Source organism: Rana temporaria, chromosome 8 (assembly GCF_905171775.1).
Source record: "Rana temporaria chromosome 8, aRanTem1.1, whole genome shotgun sequence".
Lineage (NCBI taxonomy): Eukaryota > Metazoa > Chordata > Amphibia > Anura > Ranidae > Rana > Rana temporaria.
This window is the reverse complement of record NC_053496.1, coordinates 46,575,775-46,599,878: the sequence shown is the minus strand read 5'-3', so window position 1 is coordinate 46,599,878 and position 24,104 is coordinate 46,575,775. Positions and strand designations below refer to the sequence as shown.

The 24,104-nt window shown below is 41.8% G+C and overlaps 4 protein-coding genes across 4 annotated transcripts in view; 2 read left to right on the top strand and 2 right to left on the bottom strand.

The window, feature by feature from the left end:
* The window catches only part of LOC120946874 (trypsin-like), a 169,936-nt gene that overhangs the window by 82,272 nt on the left and 63,560 nt on the right, over positions 1-24,104 (bottom strand). The window lies entirely within an intron of this gene.
* On the bottom strand, positions 2,028-5,766 carry LOC120946875 (trypsin-like). Its single transcript, XM_040361693.1, has 5 exons — positions 5,656-5,766; positions 5,424-5,574; positions 4,507-4,760; positions 2,976-3,112; positions 2,028-2,306 (listed from the first exon to the last, which is right to left on the bottom strand). Exons 1-5 carry the CDS (start codon positions 5,693-5,695, stop codon positions 2,157-2,159), a joined length of 732 nt encoding a protein of 243 aa, XP_040217627.1. The 5' UTR covers positions 5,696-5,766; the 3' UTR covers positions 2,028-2,156.
* The window catches only part of LOC120946880 (trypsin-like), a 33,493-nt gene continuing 26,708 nt past the window's right edge, over positions 17,320-24,104 (top strand). Inside the window, exon 1 of the mRNA XM_040361703.1 lies at positions 17,320-17,374. Coding sequence (XP_040217637.1) covers positions 17,323-17,374 — 52 coding nt within the window. The 5' untranslated portion in view covers positions 17,320-17,322. The remainder of the gene's footprint in view (positions 17,375-24,104) is intronic.
* On the top strand, positions 17,682-21,635 carry LOC120946895 (trypsin-like). The gene is made up of 4 exons (XM_040361717.1): positions 17,682-17,863; positions 18,768-19,021; positions 20,401-20,537; positions 21,483-21,635. The coding sequence occupies exons 1-4, from the start codon at positions 17,697-17,699 to the stop codon at positions 21,630-21,632; spliced, it is 708 nt and encodes a 235-aa protein (XP_040217651.1). The 5' UTR covers positions 17,682-17,696; the 3' UTR covers positions 21,633-21,635.

Below are 24,104 nucleotides of genomic sequence, written 5' to 3'. Positions count from 1 at the left end.
GTGTCATATCACGTAATAGGTACGTGATCTGGCGTAGAGCGACATTATATTTAAGGTAGGCGGTCATGAAGCAGTTAAGAGAGGTATGGACTCCAGAGAGAAATATTATAATGTTTCCCCTGTACAAATCATAAGTAAGACCTCATCTGTAATATGGAGCCATGAAGAAAGATTTGAGTAACTAAATTTATTCTCTCTTGAGAAGAGGATAAATAAACAGTATATACATATATATATATATATATATATATATATATATACACATGATTATGCACTTTTGTGTTTTGGGCATGAGTGCGCGCCGCCACTGGCTCGCTCTCACCTTGATTTTACACAACGGAAGCTGATCAGCAGCTCTCATGGACCCAATGTACACCAGCATCCACTGATCTCTCGGTACAATGACAGAATGACAGTCTGCTTATATTAACAAGGTAGATTGTCCTTCTGTCAGTACAGGAGTCATGGATCCTGTGTTCCTGTAAAGCAAAAACACCAATCCATGTCTTCCAATAGTAAAAGCACCACCCCCACTACACTGAATCACCAGCAAGGAACACAGTTAACTCTTTGATTGCACCTGATGTTAACCCCTTCCCAGCCATTATCATTAGTACAGTGACAGTGCATATTTTTAGCACTGATCGCTGTAATAACGTCACTGATCCCCAAAAAAGTGTCAAAAGTGTCAGTTAGTTGTCTGATTTGTCCGTGGCAATATTCAGTCACTGATTGTCACCAATACTAGTAAAACTAAATAAATAAATAAAAATATCCCATAGTTTGTGGACGCTATAACTTTTGCACAAACCAATCAATATACACTTATTGGTATTTTTTTTTTTGGTTCATAAAGTTTTAGGATTTTTTTTTACCAAAAATATGTAGCAGAATACATATTGGCCTAAATTAATGAACACATTTTTTTTTTTTTTTTTTTATTTGATGTTTTTTATAGCAGTGCCCGATCCACAAAGCACTTACCTGGAAATTTGCGGCGGTGTATCCTAAATCCGTCTGGCGCAAGGCGGGCTAATTCAAATGGGGCGGGTACCATTTAAATTAGGCGCGCTCCCACGCCGGATGTACTGCACATGCTCTCGACGCAAATTTCCCGACGTGCTTTGCGCGATATTACGACGCGCCGACGTTTTGTGAATCGCGACGTGAAAAAAAGACTTGTGCCGGGAAAATTTTTTTTTTTAAAAAATTCAAAAGCGACGCGGGAAAGACGGGTATACTTTTACATGGTGTAGTAAGTTTACAATTTGTAAAAGGTGCCCTATGTTTGCGACGGCAAACTAACACTTGCGGCGACGTAACGACGGGAAAAAGTTTCGTGGATCACCGTAACTGCTAATTTGCATACCCGACGCTGGTTTACGACGCAAACAACCCCCAGCGGCGGCCGCGGTACTGCATCCTAAGATCCGACAGTGTAAAACGATTACACCTGTCGGATCTGTATGAATCAGTCGCATAGATAGAAACAGGGATACGACGGCGTATCAGCAGATACGCCGTCGTATCAGCAGATACGCCGTCGTATCCCTTTTGTGAATCTGGCCCATAGTTTTTATTTTAAAATTGTCAGTAGTTCTTTGTTTCTAGCGCAAAAATAAAAACACAGAGGTCATCAAATACCACCAAAACAAAGCTCAATTTGTGGGGGGAAAAAGGACCAACATTGTATTTGTGAACAGCGTCCTGGAGGTGAACTACTTAATAACAATAATAAATTACAATTCGGCTTGTGTAACAATTGTATATGCTATATTATTTTTTTTATTTGCCTTTTTCCACCATGAAAGTAGAGCTACTGCCATCAGCCCTCCACTAAATAGCTGTACTTCCACCCCCAATATGCATGGCATTTTGTAAAAATCCTTCTGATGTATATAAGGGATGCTAGTGACAGACTGCATTGCATATGTTTTTTTTTTTTTTTGCAGCCCAAATTCTGTAGCCAAGATGAGCAGCAAATGGAGAACCAATAGTTGTAGTAATATATAAAATGAACAAAACTATTTTATATAAAGAAATATGTTTATTCGGTCATTACAGAATGTAGGTGTAAAGTCTGAGCCTAGCACATCATTTGATGTATTCTAGAAGCAGAGAATAGAATGATCTGAATAAGTATTTCAGTTGAAAGTTCAGTTGGCAGCCTGAGTGCTGGCGATCCAGGAGTTGTAGTTGCAGACCTTGGTGTAGACACCGGGGTAGTTCCTCAGGGCACAGCCGTATCCCCAGGAGACAATACCCTGGAGCTGTCCGTTACACACCACGGGGCCACCAGAGTCACCCTGAAAATAGAAAAATATTTTTTTAGAACTTTGGGTAAATTATTATTTTAAAGTATTTAGATGCGGTGGCTGTGTTGGTTTTAATTTTTTTTTTCAGGCTCTATCTTTATTTTTCCACAGGAAAAACGGTTATTTCCTATATTTGCTAAAAAAAAAAAAAAAAACATTCTTAACCTGAAAATGAGAAAAATAATGCAGCCACCATATCTTAGCACTTGAAAACTAAAAGATATTGGGGGTGATTTACTAAAACTGGAGAGTGCAAAATCTGGTTCTTTTTTTTTTGTTTGTTTTTTGCAGAGCTTCCCCAGATTTTGTCCTCTCCAGTTTTAGTAAATCATTGCATATTATTTCTAGGGTTCAGTTATACTTTAAGATTCTGTTTTTGTCCATATTGCCTTAACTTTATTAGTTGCTTTTCCAACTAATATAAAATATTACTACAGCAGATCTGTTTTACTATACATTTAGAAATATCTTTATTCTAATTTCAAAACTTCTCCTGAACATTTGGACTATAAATTATACATTGAAATATTTTTTTTTTTACATAACAAAAAAATTTAATAAAAATTCCCAGCCTATAAAAACTACTAGTAGCTTGAGAGAACACATTTATTTGAACAGTACAACTTTATATACAAAATTGAAATAAGTTGTGGCAATTACCTGGCAGGAATCCTTGCCTCCCTCCAGGTAGCCAACGCAGATCATGTTGCCGGTAATCTCTCCGGGGTAGGCGTTGCTGCACTGGGCGGAAGTCAGGATGGGGGCGTTCACACACTGCAGGAGGTTAGGCATGCTGGCTGCAATTTAAATACAAAATGTAGTGAATAAAATAGTGACTGAAGACAGAAGGAGAAAGAACAAAACATGTTAAAAAAAGACAAAAGCTTGCTTTATGCATTGTTAGTCAGTAAAATCTGAAATAATCATAATTATTTATTATTATATTTACCACTTGCAGCCAGCATGTGGTGCATTTGTGGATATTCTGCAGCTCTTTACCAAGGTGACTTTCAACTATGTTGTGAATTACTTATATAGCCTAAGTTTTGAATAGTTCTAAAAATTAGAAGATGAGATTACGCATATACAGCTGACCCCATCATCCCTCCCCTCTTCTAGTTATTGAGATCTGTGTTTATTTTCAATTAAAAATAAGCGGTCAACATTTTTGGGATAGAGGGATGTGGGTGGGCTGATAAACCCTTCTTCAGGTTTTATTGCTGCCTGTGTTCTCACTGAAGACGAGCTCCCTCTTTATTTGTCCTGATGACCATTGTCACCAGGACTGAAAATTAAGAGAAATCCAACATTTTGAGCGGTTGACAGAAGAGGAAAAAGGGAAGTCTTCCAATGGGGACACTTGTTCTGAGTTTCAAAGACATTTCAGAATATATTTCTTATTTTTTTCTACTTTATATATGTTTTGTTTTTCTTTAGTAAATTCTAAAGCCAGCCATAGATGGTTCAAATCATTTAATCCATCTATGAGTTGGCAGATTGTACCCAAGTGTATCCATCAATTAACTTGGGTACAACTAGTATGTCCAATTGTTAGCATACAAGTATTGCCAGTGTCTGTAGCCACTAGCAATAATCACTGTGTTCTTTTGGCAGGGACATCCCCCCATTCCCCCGTAAAAACACAATAGTTCCAAGGGGGGATTCCCCCATCAAATCTGCCAAGCTCATAAAGGATAACCCAGAGTGATATCTATTTTACCCCGGGACAGACTCCTGTTTGGTCCCTCTGGTGCCAAAATGGGATTGGGCCCTCCTTCCAGCAGCCTCCATAATGACATGGTCATTAGGTTGGTCCTGCACTGTACATGATGACCTCAGTAAGAGGGACAGTGACAACAAGGCTGGTCAGAGAACTGGCAAGAAGAGAGGCTTTGGACAACTGGTCACCACACCCATAACCTCATGGAAGGAGATTTCAGGACTCTGGATTAGGTTAAACATTATTTTGTGTTATTCAAAACCCTTGAAAAAACAATTAATTCCTAACTGCCCAGAATTAGGATTTATGGTATTTGTTCCTCAAAGGAATCATTTTGCCTACATTTTCTTTTCAATTCGTTTTTATTAGGTGTTTTAATTTGCCTACATTTTCAATCTTGGCAAATTTACCTGAGAAGCTTAGCCTCATTTATTATCAGTAATATATGATATTACAGTGATGTTGACTTACTTCCACTGCTAAGGGTATTGCCCCATCCGGAGATCACACAGTTGGTGCCGGCAGCAGCGCAACCACCGGGCAGAGGCACGCTCTTGACGTAGGAGTTGAGGGTGGCGGGAGAGGCCAGCTTGACCAACATGATGTCGTTGTCCAGGGTTCTGGAGTTGTATGCAGCATTTCTGATGACCTTGGCAGAGTTGATGAACTGCTCGGTGCCCTCAGAGACAGCGATGTTGTGCTCTCCGAGTCTGACTTGCATGCTCCTGTATAGAGACAAATTCAATGAAATCAGTATATATTTGCATCTTAATTGAAGGAATTCTGGATAGAAGCCAGTTAATTTGTTTCAAACTGAGCAGCAGTGTAGGTTTGCTTAGTATGGAACGTGTACCACTAGTGGTTGGTACATTCACCTTCAGTTCCAGGAGTGAAGAACAGTCATTTTGGGTACTGAAAACATTTAATTTTGGTTGGTATAGAACAGGGAAGGAATAGAGCCTCTGTCAGAGGCCTGTTTATTTATAAGGGAAGATTTAAACTTTGGTATGGTTATTTTTACATAGTTTCATTTGTCTAGCTTAATTATTGTTCGGAGCACTATATTTTTTTTTTTTGCAATAATGGTTATCTTTGTATATCTGATTTGGATATTACACAGGAGCTATATGTTAGCAAAGGGATTGGGAGCACCAAACAACTTGTGTTAAATTTGACTTCTCTTTATGAATAGGTTCTACACTAATAAGGGCATTACCATCCCAAGGGATCTCCTGCTGACGCAACCCATGTCCAACCAAACATCCATCTTATCAACATGCCACTTTGCTGGTCAACCAGCTGGTAAAAGCTCTGAATAATAGATATTACCTTTTTCAATGCCTCATAACTATTCCAATAAAAAGTACTGTCTTAAAAAGTGCACTTACGCCTTGTAGCAGTGAGCAGCAGAGACCACCCACAGGGAGTTGATGAGGGATCCACCACAGAAGTGATATCCGGAGTTCAGAGATACCTGCCAGGGCTGAGAGTAGGCGCCACAGGTATATCCTCCAACGATCTTGTCATCATCCAAGGCAGCTGTAAAACACAACATGTACTGATTACATATAGAGAGCCTACGCAAAGGGATATATTAAGTTTATGTTCATTCATACTCACCAGCTGCCCCGAGGAGCACACAGATCAGAAGGAATTTCATGGTGTTGATTTTACCAGTGAACAATTTGTTGCTAATAATGTAGGTATTTATATGTTTTACCAGGACCCCCCACCCCATTCCTCCTACCTGTACACTGGCCAGCTGTGCCAATAAGAAATGTTCAGGTTAATGTATACACAGTTTTATCAGCAACATTTTTTTTACATTATCAGCAACCTCCACCGGTAAGGTTAGTAATGTTTTTTTTTTTAATTTTGATGATTCACTATTTTTTCCACGCTATTCCATTTCACTTTTTTAAAGCCCAACAGAACAAATTGTTTTAATATGACAACATCTTCTTATCTATAAAGATGGCTATCACTTTTACAGAATAAGGTATTAAGTGATGTTTGACCCATTCTGGGTCTACTGCTCTAAGGCTATCCTATTACCTGGAGAGCACAAAGCCACCTATACAAATCTCCCAAAGTCATCTTTCACAGACTTTTAGAAGTAAGTGGGCCTGATTTGAATATCACCACTAAGTTTACTTTATCGCCCTTATCACATATGAATGAATGAATGACTTGTATAGCGCTACTCATGCGAACTGAATCGCCTCTGGGCGCTTTTTCCAGCCAGTGTCTGCTTGGCTGGTGCGGTCATTTTACCCCGTAGGATCGTGACACGCTTGGGACACACAGATATACATATATATACTGGGCCGATTTGGACAGGATCCAATTTACCTACCAGCATGTCTTTGGAGTGTAGGAGGAAACCGGAGTACCCGGAGGAAACCCACGCAGGCACAGGGAGAACATGCAAACTCCAGGCAGATGGTGTCGTGGTCGGGATTCGAACCAGCGACCCTTTTGCTGCTAGGCAAAAGTGCTACTCACTACACCACTGTGCTGCCCCCACATATGAGTGTATTTTCTCTTTTGGGGGGACAAAGAGTTATTCCCCACAGGCTCCCTAGGCTTCTCCACCACCAGACGGGCTAACAAAAATTATACGGGTAAATCAACAGTCTTCCTGATAGTTTTCTAGGCATGAATGTAGATGTTAGAATACAGTTTATGGTTATACTTATACTTTACTTGAGATAATTTGTCCTCCCTGCCCACTCTCTTTGCCCATGACATGCTGACAGTGCCGATCCTGACCTCCCTGGGGCCCTAAGCAAAATGACATGGCACATTAAAAATGAGAAGCGGGGGGCGCTGACGACAATGAGAGAAAGTTCAGAAACGGGGGTAGGGGGTGTTCTGCTGTCGGAAATGACATCTTACAGTAAATTGAGAAGCAGGGGGTGCTGACTTCTTACCTCTTCTCCCATGCAGCCAGTGAGTTGAGAAGCGGGATGAGGGGGCAAAAATGACTTCTCACCAGGCGGGGCCTCTAGTAATTTGGGGGGCCCTTCACAGCTTTGCAGGGCCCTAAGTGGCTTGCATAGTGAGCCTATAGGGTGGATCGGCCCTGCATGCTGTGGTATATGTAACAAGCCCTATTAGGATACCATTACAAAAATATAAAGCAACATGACTCAGTATATTGAACATTTTTAATGTTTAAAAATTTTTGGTAATATAATTATTTGCTAATTTTTTTATACGTTATTTGTCAATAATATGTTTGTATATCTTTGCAGTATATATACAAAATTGTGCTTAAATCTAAGGCCCTGATTAAGCAGCACCCCTCCCAGAAAACGCGTAAGCAAGTTTTTTCAATTTTCCAGCCAGGACCAGAACAGTCTTTACAGAAAGCACTAGAACCTTCTGGAAAGAAGTAAGAGGTCCTAGTGACGTCACCTGTGAGTCACCCAGCTCTACTCTGTGCCACTCCCAACCCAGAATGAAAACAAAAAGGCTTAGCAAACAGCCAGGCCTGCTTAAATGTACCAATCCTTTATAGCACACTACTAGAGGGTGCTACACTCACCCCCAGAAAAACACAATTTAGTTACTTGGTAAAGACATTGATCCCTTTTTAAATATATTGGTCTTACGTCAATCCAGTGATACCATTCCAGTCATGAATGAGTCCCTAAAAATCATCAGAAACAATGGCTTTGAAATGACAGAGCTCAATTCTTTAAGGATCGGTGGGTGGATGCCATCTGGTCCAGGCAGTGGCGGCTGGTGCTCCAGTTTTTTTGGGGGGGGGCCGACAAACAAACCACCCAACCCCCTCACCCCCGTTGCTCGGTCGATCGGCGAACAAACCCCCCCGTCACACGCTTGTCCGCCCACCAGCACTGCACTTACCCCAAATAGGTCGCAAGCAGCTTTGGCAGCTTCCCGCTGCATCTCCTCCTTGGCAGCTTCCCCCTGCTTCTGCTCCTGGCCAATATGGTAAATTCTCCTCTCTGCCAATCCAGTCTTAAGACCCATTTCCTGATTGAGAGTAGGGATGAGCTTTATGTTTGGGTCAAACATGAGTTTGGCTCGAACATTGGCTGTTCACTCGTTCGCCGAATAGTGAACAATTTGTGGTGTTTGCGGCAAATTCGAAAGCCCTTGCTAATTTTAAAGGTTAATATGCAAGTTATTGTCATAAAAAGTGTTTGGGGACCTGGGTCCTGCCCCAGGGGACATGTATCAATGGAAAAAAATAGATTTTAATAATGCTTTTAAGTGAAACAATAAAAGTGAAACAATTCGTACCTGGGGGTGTCTATAGTATGCCTGTAAAGTAGCGCATGTTTCCCGTGTTTATAACAGTCCCTGAACAAAATTACATTTCTAAAGGAAAAAAAATAATTTAAAACTATTCGCGGATATAATGAATTGCTCCTGGCAATACAGATAAAAGTCATTGAAAAAATGGCATGCCCCCCCCCCCAGTCCATTACCAGGCCCTTTGGGTCTGGTATAAATATTAAGGGGAACCCCAAACCAAGATAAAAAAAATGTGTGGTGGTCCCCCAAATTCCATTACCAGGCCCTTCAGGTCTGATATGGATATCAAGGGGAACCCTGTGCCAATTTTTTAAAAAAATGGCGTAGGGGTCCCCTCAAAAGGGGAACCCTGCGCCAAAATAAAAAAAATGGCGTGGGGTTCCCCCTAAAAATCCATACCAGACCCTTATCCAAGCATGCAACCTGGCAGGCCACAGAAAAAGAGGGGGGGGCGAGAGCACCCCCCTCCTGAACCATACCAGGCCACAACATCGGGTAATGGTTGTGGGGGGTCTGCGGGCGGGGGGCTTATGGGAATCTGAAAGCGCCCTTTAACAAAGGGGATTCCCAGATCCCAGCCCCCCCATGTGAATTGGTAACAGGGTACATTGTACCCATACCATTTCACCCAAAAAAGTGACAAAAAAGGTAAAAAAAACACACACACTGCTTGGGACTGCTGGTTTCTCGACAAGAAAACTGCCCAGAATCTAGACGAGAAAAATAGAGAACATGTTCTCTATTTTCTTGTCGTGAGATTCTCTGCAGTTTTCCTGCCGAGAAACCCCAGAGTGTGTATACTTACCCGGTCGCCGTGGAAACCCATGCATGATCAAAATGACTTTGACGCATGCGCGGTAGCTTCCTAGGCATAGGTAGGGTGCAGCAAGATGGCGGCGACGGCGGCATCGAATGTGATGAGCGCATGCTTGTCGTACACGATGACGTCACCGCGTTCTTGCCTTTCAAGAGAACCGCGGTTCTTTTGAAAGGAGTGTCTGTACACTCAGGTGGCAAAAGATTCTTGCCAAGAATCTCATCAGGAAAAACAATGTTTTTTTCCTGACGAGATTCTGGCCCGTGTGTATGAGGCTTAAGTCTTGGAGAGCAGCCGTCATCCTTGGAACATTTGCACAGAGAGTTTATATCTTTCCTGTATGTGTTTGTTGCTTACAGATAACATTATATTAAATCATGTTCTGGTCGCTGATACCCAGATGTTCTTTTATATAAATATTGGCTCTGGATTTTTTGAGATTATCAGGTCCAGCAGAGCGTCATTCCTAGTCAGGGCCTCAATGAGCTGGACCATAAAATTGTCTTGTAATAGTATTTAGCTGTTTATATTTACTAAAACTATTGGATTCCCATGCTCTGTGTACTGTGGCAGACCAAAATAGTTATTTACAAAAGGCATATCCACTTTGAAATACATGTGCCCTTGGAAGTGCAGTTGCTGTAGATCTGAAGGGAAGATCTGAATTGAGGGGAAGCTCTGCTGATTTTATCATCCAATTATGACCAAGTTAAAATGCTGTTTTTTATTTTCCTGGTATGTCTCCCTCAGATCTACAGCGACTACACCTCCAAGTGCACTTTCAGTGCCCCTTCCTTATTAAATTTTTTTTTTTTTTTTGCATATTTCTCACACTTAAATGATTTAGATCATCAAACAAATTTTAATATTACACAAAGATTACCCGAGTGAATCCAAGATGCAGTTATTAAATTATTATTTCATTTATTAAGGAAAAAAGCTGTTCAAACCTGCCTGGCTCTATGTGAAAAAGTAATTGCTCCCTCCCATGCTGAATCATGAATGAACTGTGATAACCACAATTTTTGGGAAAGCTGAGTTAAATTTCACTTGCCACACCCAGGCCTGATTACTGCCAGATCTGTTGAATCAAAAAATCACATAAATAGAAGCTGTCTGACAAAATAAAGCACACTAACAGATCACCAAGAACCACACATAATACCACAATCTAAAAAAAAATCAAGAACAGATTAGAAACAAACATGTGTCCATCTAGGAAGGGTTTCAAAGCTATTTCTAATGCCGCGTACACACGATCGGTTTGTCTGATGAAAACGGTCTGATGGACCGTTTTCATCAGACGAACTGATCGTGTGTGGGCCCCATGTTTTTTTTTCCCATCGGTGAAAAAACTTAGAACCTGTTTTAAAATGATATGATGGTTAAAAAAAACGATTGTCTGTGGGGAAATCCATCGGTTAAAAATCAACGCATGCTCAGAATCAAGTTGACGCATGCTCGGAAGCATTGAACTTCATTTTTCTCAGCTCGTCGTTGTGTTTTACGTCACCGCGTTCTGACACGATCGTTTTTTTTCATCAAGACTGATGAAAGTCAGCTTCATCGGATATCTGATGAAAAAATCCATCAGACCGTTTTCATCGGATGAACCGATCGTGTGTACAGGGCATGAGGGTTCGGAATACCAGTGGAAGACATAAAAACAACAAAAAGTCTGGCGCCAGGAAACCGGGATATGTGTGACGATGGAAATTAAACTTTACGTCCTACATTTGCCCAATAAGCTGCTATGTGGAAGAACACACCAGGAGGGATGTGATGAAAATGTATACAATCAAAAACAACCATACAAAAAAGCGCTATTTGGGCCAAGTCTTGAGTGGAGAAAATAAGCAGGCAAAAATCAATAAACAAAACTATCGATTTAATGTTGCCATAGGTGATGTTTTAAAAACAATTAGATCCTCCTTTGCATGAATAGTCAACAATCAGCTTGCTCAGCACTATAGTAATACCTTGTGGAGGCGACCAATAAACCGGATGTTGGTTGGAAAGTTTGCTGCGATGGATGAAATCCTCATGTATCCCCTATAAAGTCCACGCAGGTGGGGAGGAAAGAGGAACACGGTCCAAATTGTGTATGGAAAAGGGACCGAATCAAACTTCAAGCAAATCCCAGCAAAAGGTGGTGAATCAGCCGGCAGTCGTGGATGGAAGAAAAAGCCAGAAGGTAGTGTGAGCGAGCTCCAGTGGGGACAAAAGGATGCGGAACTTCCTGGGCGTCATCATGACCTGAGGAAGGGCCAGGCCCCGATACAGGTTGTCAAGACTACAGCCAAGCACTTCCCCTCCCTGCCTCTCTCGGCTTGCTCTTCACCATTGAGCGTTAAGCCGTGTCTCGATATCGGCTTTCCTGAGCCTTCTATAACTCCAAGCTCCAAGCCTTGCTTTGGATCCGGTCTCCCTGAGCCTTTTGACGTCACGCCTGGGAAGTTCCGCATTCTTCGTCCCCACTGGAATACAGCGAACAAACAGTGCTATAAATCTGCACTGATTATTGTGTAAATGTGACTGGCAGGGAAGGTGTTAACACTAGGGGCGATCAAGGGGTTAATGTGTTCCCTAGGGAGGGATTTTTACTGTGGGGGGAGGGGACTGACTGTGGTAGGTGACCGATCAGTGTCCCTATGTACAAGGTACACACCATTGGTCTCCTCTCCCTGACAGGACGTGGATCTTTGTGTTTACACACACAGATCCACGGTCCTGCTCAGTTCCTGGGCAATCGCGGGTGCACGGCGGACATCGTGGCCACCAGGCACACGCATCGGGTTCTAGGTGACGCGGCGGGAACGAGCGTACCCCCTAGTGGCTCTGAAAGGCGCAACATCATATGATGTTCCACCCAGAACAATAGGCTCATCGTCCCGCCGTCATATGATGCCGGTGGTGGAGTAGTGGTTAAAGCAATATTTAATTTTAATTGTTTCACTTTAGGCATTATTAAAATCACTGCTCCTGAAAAAACAGCATTTTTAAAAACTTTTTTTTTTGCATTGATATATGTCCCCTGGGGCTGGACTCGGGTCCCTATTCACTTTTTATGGCAATAACTTGCATATAAGCCTTTAAAATGATCACTTTTGGTTTTTCATGTTAGTGTCCCATAGAGTTTAACGGTGTCCCACGGCTTTCAAATTTGCAGAGAACACCGCATAATGTTCACTGTTCAAGTCGAACTTATGTTGGACTCGAACACTGGGCTCATCCCAACTCCTCATAGAAGGTTAATAGATTGGTTTGGCAAGAATGATTCTTCATGAATCCATGCTGATTACTGCTAATGATACAGTTTTCATTTCTAAAATCGTGTATATAGTCCCTTATCATCCCCTCCAAGAGCTTGAATACTATTGATGTTAGGCTAACTGGTCTGTAAATTCCCAAGGATTTAATTTTGGTCCTTTTTAATTATTGGTGCTATTTTGGCTTTTCTCCAATCTGTTGGTACCATTCCAGTCACCAGACCGTCAGTAAAAATTAGGAACAATGGTCTGACAATTATTTGATTTCCCCAAGTACCCTCAGGTGCAAGCCACCCGGTCCCAGTGGTTTATTAGGCCCCGTACACACGACCGAGGAACTTGACGTGCCAAACACATTGAGTTCCTCGTCGAGTTCAGTGTGGAAGCCACCGAGGAACTCGGTGGGCCGACTTTTCCCATTGACTAACGAGAAAATAGAAAACATGTTCTCTTTTCGGCCCGACGAGTTCCTCGTCGGCCTCCTCGCTGAAAAGTGTACACACGACCGAGTTTCTCGCCAGAATCCAGCTCCGACCGAGTTTCTGGCTGAATTCTGCCGAGAAACTCGGTCGTGTGTACGGGGCCTGAATGTTAAGTTTCCCAAGTCTAATTCTAATGCTGTCCTCTGGTAGCCATGAAGGTGCTTCCTGTGATGTGTCACGAGGGTAAACACTGCTGTTTGGTTACTAAAGCCCCCCCTGATTCCCTCATGAAGACTGAGGAGAAGAAGAAATAAATTACCTTCACCATCTTCCCATCCTTTGTAACCAGATGTCCCTCCTCATTCTGAATGGTCTGTCCTCCCTTTTTTACTGTTTACATACTTAAAGAATTTCTTGGGAATTTTTATTTGCTCTCCTCTGTTATGTGTCTTTCCTGTTCTATCTTAGCCGCCCTAATTGCACCCTTACATTTCTTGTTGCATTCTTTATAAAGTCTGAATGCTGATGATTATCCCTCAACCTTGTATTTTTACCTTCTCTTTTGCTTTTATATACATTTTTACATTGTAGTTAAGCCATCCAGGACTTTTGTTCAGTCTTTTAAATGTATTACTTAATGGGAGGCACTGGCTAATGCCCCTGGTTAATATGCTCTTAAAGCGAAACCCATCTCTACTCCGTGTTCTTTGTTCCTGAGGCCCCGTACACACGACCAGTTTCCTCGGCAGAATTCAGCTTCCGACCGAGTTTCTGGCTGAATTCTGCCGAGAAACCCGGCCGTGTGTACACTTTCGGCCGAGGAAGCCGACGAGGACCTCGGCGAGGAAATAGAGAACATGTTCTCTATTTCCTCGTTGTTCTATGGGAGAACTCGGCCCTGCCGAGGTCCTCGGCGGCTCCAGGACTGAACAGGCCGAGGAACTCGATGTGTTTGGCACGTCGAGTTCCTCGGCCGTTTGTACGGGGCCTGAGATTTTATCCCAATTTATGCCTTCTAGCAAGGTTTGTAGTTTAGGGAAGTTGGCTTTTTTGAAATTCAGTGTCTTTGTATTTCCCTTATGTTTCCTATTTTTGTGATTTATACTGAAGCCAATTGACCTGTGATCACTGTTTCCTAAATTGCCCTGTATTTCCACATCCTTGATCATGTCTGTATTGTTGGTAATCAGTAGATCAAGTAACGCTTTATTTCTACTTTGAGCAACTGACCAATGAAATTGTCCTGCAAGACATATAGAAACTGGTGAGCCTTAGACGAATGCATGGTTCCCTCCACCCAGTCTATGTCTGGATAATTAAAATCCCCCATTATGATAACACTTCCTATCCTTGCTGCTAATCCAAATTGTGATAGGAGGTCCATCTCCCCCTCATTCCTCAGGTTCTGTATTTTTCTGTATTTTTTTATCATATTTAGGTTTATATGCATTAAAGGAACACTAAAGGCAATTTTTTTTTTAATTAACAAACATGTTATACTTGCCTCCACTGTGCAGCTCGGTTTGCACAGAGTGTCCCCTAACCCTGTCTTATGGGGTCCCTCTGCGGCTGTCTCGGCTCCTCCTCGCAAAAGCTTTCCACCTTCATGCGAGCGAGCTTTCATGGTGGAAAGCTTTTGTGGGCGCGCTCCCGTGATACAGCGGTGGGCATAGCTTCATCCTCTGTGATTGACAGCAGCGCCAGCCAATGGCTGCGCTGCTATCAATCCGTCCAGCCTAGCCAATCAACGGCCAGGCTGGGAACCGAAGAGGATCACGTGGATGGCGCGGGACTTTCGAGGGGTCAGGTAAGTAAAACGGGGGTTCGGGGGGGGCGGTACTGTCGGATGTTTTTTCACCTTAATGCATAGGATGCATTAAGGTGAAAAAACATTTACCTTTACAAACCCTTTAACTTCAGACCAGGCGGAAACAAGGTTTGAAAACTTTACCTGAAAAAGCACATATTGTTGGATAGGCCTGACACTTGCTAAGTCAGGCATCAGTAACCGCCCTTTGCAGGCTGGGGCTGCAGACCCCAATGGTGTATTAAATAAAACATCACTTACTCTATTTATCTGCGTATACCGCGCACTTTTTTCCCCTTAAAATCAGGGGAAAATTGTGGGTGCGCGATATACGCCGATCCCTGCTGTCTCTGAGCCGCTAGCCTAGAGCCGAGCCGAGTGTACTGCGCACTCGGCTAGGCTATGCTCGGCTCCGCCCACAGCCACGCAAAAGGAGCCGAGAGAAACCGAGACAAGCCGAACACACATGAAATCCGGCTCCTCTCGGCCTGCGCCAAATCCAAAAACGAACACCGGACATGCTGGACGGAGACGGACACCTGGATGGAGGCCGCAGACGGACACCTCCAAAGCCACAGACGGACACGATGGACGGAGACGGACACCTGGATGGAGGCCGCAGACGGACACCTCCAAAGCCGCAGACGGACCCTGCGCAAGGAAGCCGCACATGGACACCCACAAGGCTGGACGAACCCCGCACAAGGCCGCGGACGGACGCCGGACAAAGCCGCCGATGGACGCAGGGCAAAAATGTAAGTTTTCTTTTATTTCCTTTTTTACCTTTCTAAGCTTGGGGTACGCGTTATACTCCAGCGCACGGTATACCCCGATAAATACGGTAATAACTTTATTCTGTGAAAGTTAGAACCATCTTTATATATACAGGGAGTGCAGAATTATTAGGCAAATGAGTATTTTGACCACATCATCCTCTTTATGCATGTTGTCTTACTCCAAGCTGTATAGGCTCGAAAGCCTACTACCAATTAAGCATATTAGGTGATGTGCATCTCTGTAATGAGAAGGTGTGTGGTCTAATGACATCAACACCCTATATCAGGTGTGCATAATTATTAGTCAACTTCCTTTCCTTTGGCAAAATGGGTCAAAAGAAGGACATGACAGGTTTAGAAAAGTAAAAAATAGTGAGATATCTTGCAGAGGGATGCAGCACTCTTAAAATTGCAAAGCTTCTGAAGCGTGATCATCGAACAATCAAGCGTTTCATTCAAAATAGTCAACAGGGTCGCAAGAAGCGTGTGGAAAAACCAAGGCGCAAAATAACTGCCCATGAACTGAGAAAAGTCAAGCGTGCAGCTGCCAAGATGCCACTTGCCACCAGTTTGGCCATATTTCAGAGCTGCAACATCACTGGAGTGCCCAAAAGCACAAGGTGTGCAATACTCAGAGACATGGCCAAGGTAAGAAAGGCTGAAAGACGACCACCACTGAACAAGACACACAAGCTGAAACGTCAAGACTGGGCCAAGAAATATCTCAAGACTGATTTTTCTAAGGTTTTATGGACTGATGAAATGAGAGTGAGTCTTGATGGGCCAGATGGATGGGCCCGTGGCTGGATTGGTAAAGGGCAGAGAGCTCCAGTCTGACTCAGACGCCAGCAAGGTGGAGGTGGAGTACTGGTTTGGGCTGGTATCATCAAAGATGAGCTTGTGGGGCCTTTTCGGGTTGAGGATGGAGTCAAGCTCAACTCCCAGTCCTACTGACAGTTTCTGGAAGACACCTTCTTCAAGCAGTGGTACAGGAAGAAGTCTGCATCCTTCAAGAAAAACATGATTTTCATGCAGGACAATGCTCCATCACACGCGTCCAAGTACTCCACAGCGTGGCTGGCAAGAAAGGGTATAAAAGAAGAAAAACTAATGACATGGCCTCCTTGTTTACCTGATCTGAACCCCATTGAGAACCTGTGGTCCATCATCAAATGTGAGATTTACAAGGAGGGAAAACAGTACACCTCTCTGAACAGTGTCTGGGAGGCTGCGGTTGCTGCTGCACGCAATGTTGATGGTGAACAGATCAAAACACTGACAGAATGGATGGCAGGCTTTTGAGTGTCATTGCAAAGAAAGGTGGCTATATTGGTCACTGATTTGTTTTTGTTTGGTTTTTGAATGTCAGAAATGTATATTTGTGAATGTTGAGATGTTATATTGGTTTCACTGGTAAAAATAAATAATTGAAATGGGTATATATTTTTTTTTTGTTAAGTTGCCTAATAATTCTGCACAGTAATAGTCACCTGCACACACAGATATCCCCCTAAAATAGCTAAAACTAAAAACAAACTAAAAACTACTTCCAAAAATATTCAGCTTTGATATTAATGAGTTTTTTGGGTTCATTGAGAACATGGTTGTTGTTCAATAATAAAATTAATCCTCAAAAATACAACTCGCCTAATAATTCTGCACTCCCTGTAATGTTGTCATATTAAAACAATTTGATCTGTTGGCCTTTAAAAAATGACTAACCTTACACATAGTGGAAATTGCTGATAATGTGAAAAAAAAAAAACATGCTGATAAAACTGCGTATACATTAACTTGAACATTTCTTATTGGCACAGCTGGCTAGTTTACAGGTGGGGGGAATGGGATGGGGGTCCTGGTAAAACATATAAATACCTACCATATTAGCAACAAATTGTTCACTGGTATGATCAACAACATGAAATTCCTTCTGATCTGTGTGCTCCTCGGGGCAGCTGGTGAGTATACATTGTGTGTGTGTGTGTGTGTATATATATATATACATATATATGTGTGTGTGTGTGTATATATATATATATATATATATATATATATATATATACATATATGTGTGTATATATATATATATATATATATATATACATATATGTGTGTGTGTGTGTGTGTGTGTGTGTGTGTGTGTGTGTGTGTGTGTGTGTGCGTGTGTGTATATGGTATGTTTATTCATTTTTTAAATATTATGTTTTTTTATTTTTTATTTTTATATGAAAGAAAACGTAATATATCCCTTTGCGTAGGCTCTTTATATGTAATCAGCACATGTTGTGTTTTACAGCTGCCTTGGACGATGACAAGATCGTTGGAGGATATACCTGTGGCGCCTACTCTCAGCCCTGGCAGGTATCTCTGAACTCCGGATATCACTTCTGTGGTGGATCCCTCATCAACTCCCTGTGGGTGGTCTCTGCTGCTCACTGTTACAAGGCGTAAGTGCACTTTTTAAGACAGCACTTTTTATTGGAATAGTTACGAGGTATTGAAAAAAGTAGTATCTATTATTCATATCTTTTACCAGCTGGTTGACTAGCAAAATGGCATGTTGAATAAATGGATTGTTGGTTGGATATGGGTTGGGTCAGCAGGAGATCCCTTATTAGTGAAGAACCTATTCATAAATTCAAATTAAACACAAGTTGTTTGGTGCTCCCAATCCCTTGCTAACATATAGCTCCTGTGTAATATCCAAATCAGATATACGGTACAAAGATAACCATTATTGCAAAAAATATAGTGCTCCTTACAATAATTAAGCTAGACAAATGAAACTATGTAAAAAATACAATACCAACGTTTCAGCTGTAATGATTACTTTAATCAATAAACCCTTTCTCCAGGTATTATGTAATATTATTCTGAATAGATTGGGGATGAGCTAAAAATGCTACCAAGTGTTATTTACTCCTGTGACCCCCTTTGGAAGTGTTTCCCCTCACTTCTTGTCCATGTAATATGGGATACATTGACAGAAAGCCTTCCCCAATCTACTAGAATGTAATTATGTTTGTGTGACCATTGTAAGCAATTTTATACCACTTCCTGTCTTGACCGTAAGTGAGGATAAATCTTCCCAATAGAAAGAAAGGCCTCTGACAGAGGCTCTATTCCTTCCCTGCTCTATACCAATCACAATTCAATGTTCTCAGTACCCAAAACGACTGTACTTTACTCCTGGAACTGAAGGTGAGTGTACCAACCACTACTGGTACACGTTCCATACTAAGCAAACCCACACTGCTGCTCTGTTAGAAACAAATTAACTGGCTTCTATCCAGAATTCTTTTGATTAAGATGCAAATATAAACTGATTTCATTGAATTTGTCTCTATACAGGAGCATGCAGGTCAGACTCGGAGAGCACAACATTGCTGTCTCTGAGGGCACCGAGCAGTTCATCAACTCTGCCAAGGTCATCAGAAATGCTGCATACAACTCCAGAACCCTGGACAACGACATCATGTTGGTCAAGCTGGCCTCTCCCGCCACCCTCAACTCCTACGTCAAGAGCGTGCCTCTGCCCGGTGGTTGCGCTGCTGCCGGCACAAGCTGTGTGATCTCCGGATGGGGCAATACCCTTAGCAGTGGAAGTAAGTCAACATCACTGTAACATCATCGACTACTGATAATAAATGAGGCTAAGCTTTTCAGGTCAATTTGCCAAGATTAGAAAATGTTAGCAAATACCATAAATCCTAACTCTGGGCAGCAATTGCTTGTTTTGTCAAGGGGTTGGGATAACACAAAATAACGTTTAACCTAATCCAGAGTCCTGAAATCTTCTTCCATGGGGTTATGGCTGTGGTGACCAGCTGTCCAAAGCCTCTCTTCTTGCCAGTTCTCTGGCCAGCCTTGCCACTGCCCCTCTTACTAGGGTAATCATGTACAGTGCAGGACCAACCTAATGACCAGTGGCATGTCATTAGGGAGACTGATGGAAGGTGTACTCAATCTCATTTTTGCACCAGAGGGAATGGAACCAAACAGGAGGCTGTCCCGGGGTAATGTAGATATTACTCTGGATTATCCTATTCCCTAGAAAAGAAAATTAGCGCTGGATCCTTCATGAGCTGAGAGGGGGCAATTTTAGTTAGGCAGGCCATAGATGAAGCAACACTGGCAGTGTTGATGGAGAAATCCCTCCCTTTGAACTATTGTGTTTTTATGGTGGGGGGACTGTCCCTGCCAAGAGAACACAGTGATTATTGCTAGTGGCTATAGACACTGGCAATAATTGCATGCTAACAATTGGACATGCTAGTTGTAACCAAGTCAATGGATGGATCAACTTGGGCACAATCTGCCTGCGTTAGACTGCCGGCTTTAGACTTTACTAAAGAAAATCAAAACATAAATACAGTAGAAAATAATAAGAAATGTATTCTGAAATGTCTTTGAAACGCAGAACAAGTGTCCCTATTGGAAGACTTCCCTTTTTTCCATTCTGTCAACCGCTCAAAATGTTGGATTTCTCATCATTTTCAGTTCTGGTGACAATGGTCATCATGGCAAATAAAGAGGGGGGGGGGACATCTTTAGTGAGAACACAGGCAGCAATAAAACCTGAAGAAGATTTTATCCCCCCCACCCACTCCCATCTATTCCAATTTTTTTGACTGCTTCTTTTTAACTGAAAATAAACACAGATCTCAATAACTGGAAGAGGGGTGGGATGATGGGTCAGCTGTGTATGTGGAATCTCATCTTCTAATAGTTTATAACAATTCAAAAAATAGGCTGTATAAGTTATTCACAACATAGTTGCAAGTCACCTTGGTAAAGAGCTGCAGAATATCCACAAAAGCACCACCTGAGGGTTGCAAGTGGTAAATATAATAAAATATAATTGGAATTTATTATTTATTATTTATAAAACAAGCTTTTGTCTTTTTTAACACATTTTGTTCTTTCTCCATCTGTCTTCAGTCAATATTTTATTCACTGCCTTTTTTTTTGTTTTTAATTGCAGCCAACATGCCTAACCTCCTGCAGTGTGTGAACGCCCCCATCCTGACTTCCGCCCAGTGCAGCAATGCCTACCCCGGAGAGATTACCGGCAACATGATCTGCGTTGGCTACCTGGAGGGAGGCAAGGATTCCTGCCAGGTAATTGCCACAACTTATTTTATTTTGTATATAAAGTTGTACTGTTTAAATAAATGTGTTATCTCAAGCTATTAGTAGTTTTCCTAGACTGAGAATGTTGTTTTTTTATTTTTCATATATTAGTTTAAATGTAAAAAATAAATAAAAATAAGTTCAATGTATAATTTGTAGTGCAAATATTCTGGAAAGGTTTTGAAAATAGATTAAAGATATTTCTTCCCAAGTAAATGTATAGTAAAACAGATCTTCTGTAGCAATATTTCATATTAGTTGGAAAAGCAACTAATAAAGTTAAGGCAATATGAAAAAAATATAATCTTAAAGTTTAACTGAACTCAAGAAATATTATGTAATGATTTACTAAAACTAGAAAGTGCAAAATCTGGTGCAGCTCTGCAAAAAAACAAAAAAAATCAATCACCTTCAAGCTGAAGTTATAAGCTGATTGGCTACAATGCACAGCTGCACCAGATTTAGCACTCTCCAGTTTTAGCAAATCAACCCCAATATCTTTTAGTTTACCAGGCCTTAGATATGTTAGCTGCATTATTTTTCTTGATTTCAGGTTAAGAATGTTTTTTTTTAGCAAATATAGGAATAAACTGTTGATCCTGCCAGACATCCAGTGTCATTGTCTCTTCCTGTGAAATAAACTGGAAGAAAACACAGTCTTATATTGCTTGTGTAAGCTGCTAATCCCATCACTCCACTTGTAATTGCAAAGGTAGACATGCTTGAAATCCAGCCTTAATGGCTACCATGGCTCCTTCCATAGATACAGTAAAGGTAATGAGTTTTGTCACCCAGGGACAGGAAGGGTGTCATCCCCTGTATTACCAGGTGAAAAAAAAGATAAAGCCTGAAAAAATGAAAACCAACACAACCACTGCATCTAAATACTTATAATTTACCCAAAGTTCTAAAAAATGTGTTTTCTATTTTCAGGGTGACTCTGGTGGCCCCGTGGTGTGTAACGGACAGCTCCAGGGTATTGTCTCCTGGGGATACGGCTGTGCCCTGAGGAACTACCCCGGTGTCTACACCAAGGTCTGCAACTACAACTCCTGGATCGCCAGCACTCAGGCTGCCAACTGAACTTTTAACTGAAATACTTATTCAGATCATTCTATTCTCTGCTTCTAGAATACATCAAATGATGTGCTAGGCTCAGACTTTAAGCCTACATTTTTGTAATGACTGAATAAACATATGTCTTTATATAAAATTATTTTATCTATTACTACAACTATTGGTTCCCTATGTGATGCTTGTCTTGGCTACAGAATTTGGGCTGCAAAAAAAAACAAAAAAAAAAAACAACATATGTGATATCACAGAGATTGTCCTTTGTGATGACCTTAAAGTGAATAATTTAGCACCAAGTATATGGAACACTTAGGTATTCAGAGCTGAGCTCCTCCATGCCTCTGATTAGTTTGGTTGCCCTTCTCTGCACTTTCTCCAGTTCCCCGATATCCTTTTTAAGAACTGGTGCCCAAAACTGAACTGCATATTCCAGATGAGGTCTTAGACCACGTACACACGGTCGCTCAAAACTGATGAAAACGGACTGAAGGACCTTTTCATCGGTCCAAACCGATCGTGTGTGGGCCCCATCGGTCAGTTAACCTTCGGTCCAAAAAATTTAGAACTTGCTTTAAAATTGAACCGATGGACGCCTAACCGATAGGTCAAAACCGATGGTTAGTATGCAAAAGCATCGGTTATAAATCCACAGTGAATATGAATTCGCTATTGTCACACAACTGGGTGGGCGCAGGGCACAGTGCTCTGCGCCCCAAGCCCACCCTTTTTTAAGCCAGTTAGAGTCCCAGGCTCTAATCATGTGCTTGAAAACAAAACAAAATGAAATGCATGCGCCTACATATAGATTAGGGGCCGGGCACATGGATTAGGGGGGTGGCACCCCTGCACCCATTATTTCTAGGGACTCGTTAATGACTGGAATGGTGCCATTGAATTGACGTAAGGCCAATATATTTAAATTAATTTAAAAACGGATCAAAGTATTTACTAAGTAACTAAAGACCTGTTTTTTTAAATTCTATAGTCAAGAAGATATTGGAGAGTTTAATAAAAGACCACATTTTTGCTGGAAAAAAATATTTTAAACACTTCACCCCCGGACCATTTGGCTGACAAAGACCGGGCCACTTTTTGCGATTCCACACTGCATCGCTTTAACTGACAACTGCGCGGTCTTGCATGTGCCTCCCAAACAAAATTGACGTCCTTTTTTTCCCACAAATAGAGCTTTTTTTGGTGGTATTTGATCGCCTCTGCAGTTTTTATTTTTTGCGCTATAAACAAAAATAGAGCGAACATTTTAAAAAAAAATTCAATATTTTTTACTTTTTGCTATAATAAATATCCCCAAAAATAATGTAAAAAAACTTTTATTTTTCCTCAGTTTAGGCTGATATGTATTTTCTACATATTTTTGGTAAAAAAATCGCAATAAGCGTCTATTGATTGGTTTGCGCAAAAGTTATAGCATATACAAAATAGGGGATTGTTTTATATCATTTTTATTAATAATTTTTCTTTTTACTAGTAATGGCGGCGATCAGCGATTTTTATTGTGACTGTGACATTATGTCAGACACATCGGACACTTTTGATACCATTTTGGGACCATTGTCATTTTTACAGCGATCAGTGCTATAAAAATGCACTATTTACAGTACAAATTACACTGGCAGTGAATGGGGTTAACCTATAGGGGCGCTGAAGGGGTTAAGTGTATCCTAGGGAGCGATTATAACGGTTAGCGGCGTAGCTACGAGTGACACATCATTGATCGCTGCTCCCGATGAGAGGAAACGTACGATCAGTGACATGTCACTAGGAAGAACGGGGAGATGTTTTGTTTACACGGACATCTCCTCGTTCTACAGCTCCGTGACACGATCGCGGGACACCGGCGCACATCGAGTCCACGGGTCCCACGGGCACGTGCGCTACCACACGGCGGCAAATTAAAGGGGACTTACCTGTACGCCCATTTGCCTGTTAAGCAACAGACAGCATGGATTCATGAAAGACAGAAGTTGTCAGACTGACTGATTTCTGTTTTTGAGGAGGCAAGTAAAACCTTGGACAGGGGGGTGGCTGTGGACGTGGTATACTTTAATTTTGCCAAAGCATTTGACACAGTTCTTCACACACGGCTAATGTATAATGTAAAGTCTACAGGCTTGGAAAGATCCGTTTGTCAATGGATAGAAAACTATTTAGTGGTTAAAGTGGTTGTAAACCCAACCACACAACTTGCACCTAAGGGTAAGCCTAGATTAAGGCTTACCTGTAGGTGCAAGAAATATCTCCTAACCCTACATGGTTTAGGAGACATTTACAATAATGACAGGTGCCGATGTGTACGGTGCATGTGCACCGTAGACAACGGCGCAGGCGCACTGAGCGTGCCGTTTTCTGAATGGCATAACTTGAGTTAATGCGGTATTCCCACGCATGCGCGGGGATCTGCCGGTCCCGCGCGCATTCGCAGGGGTGACGTCATCGCCGCCCTGGCCAATCACAGTGCCG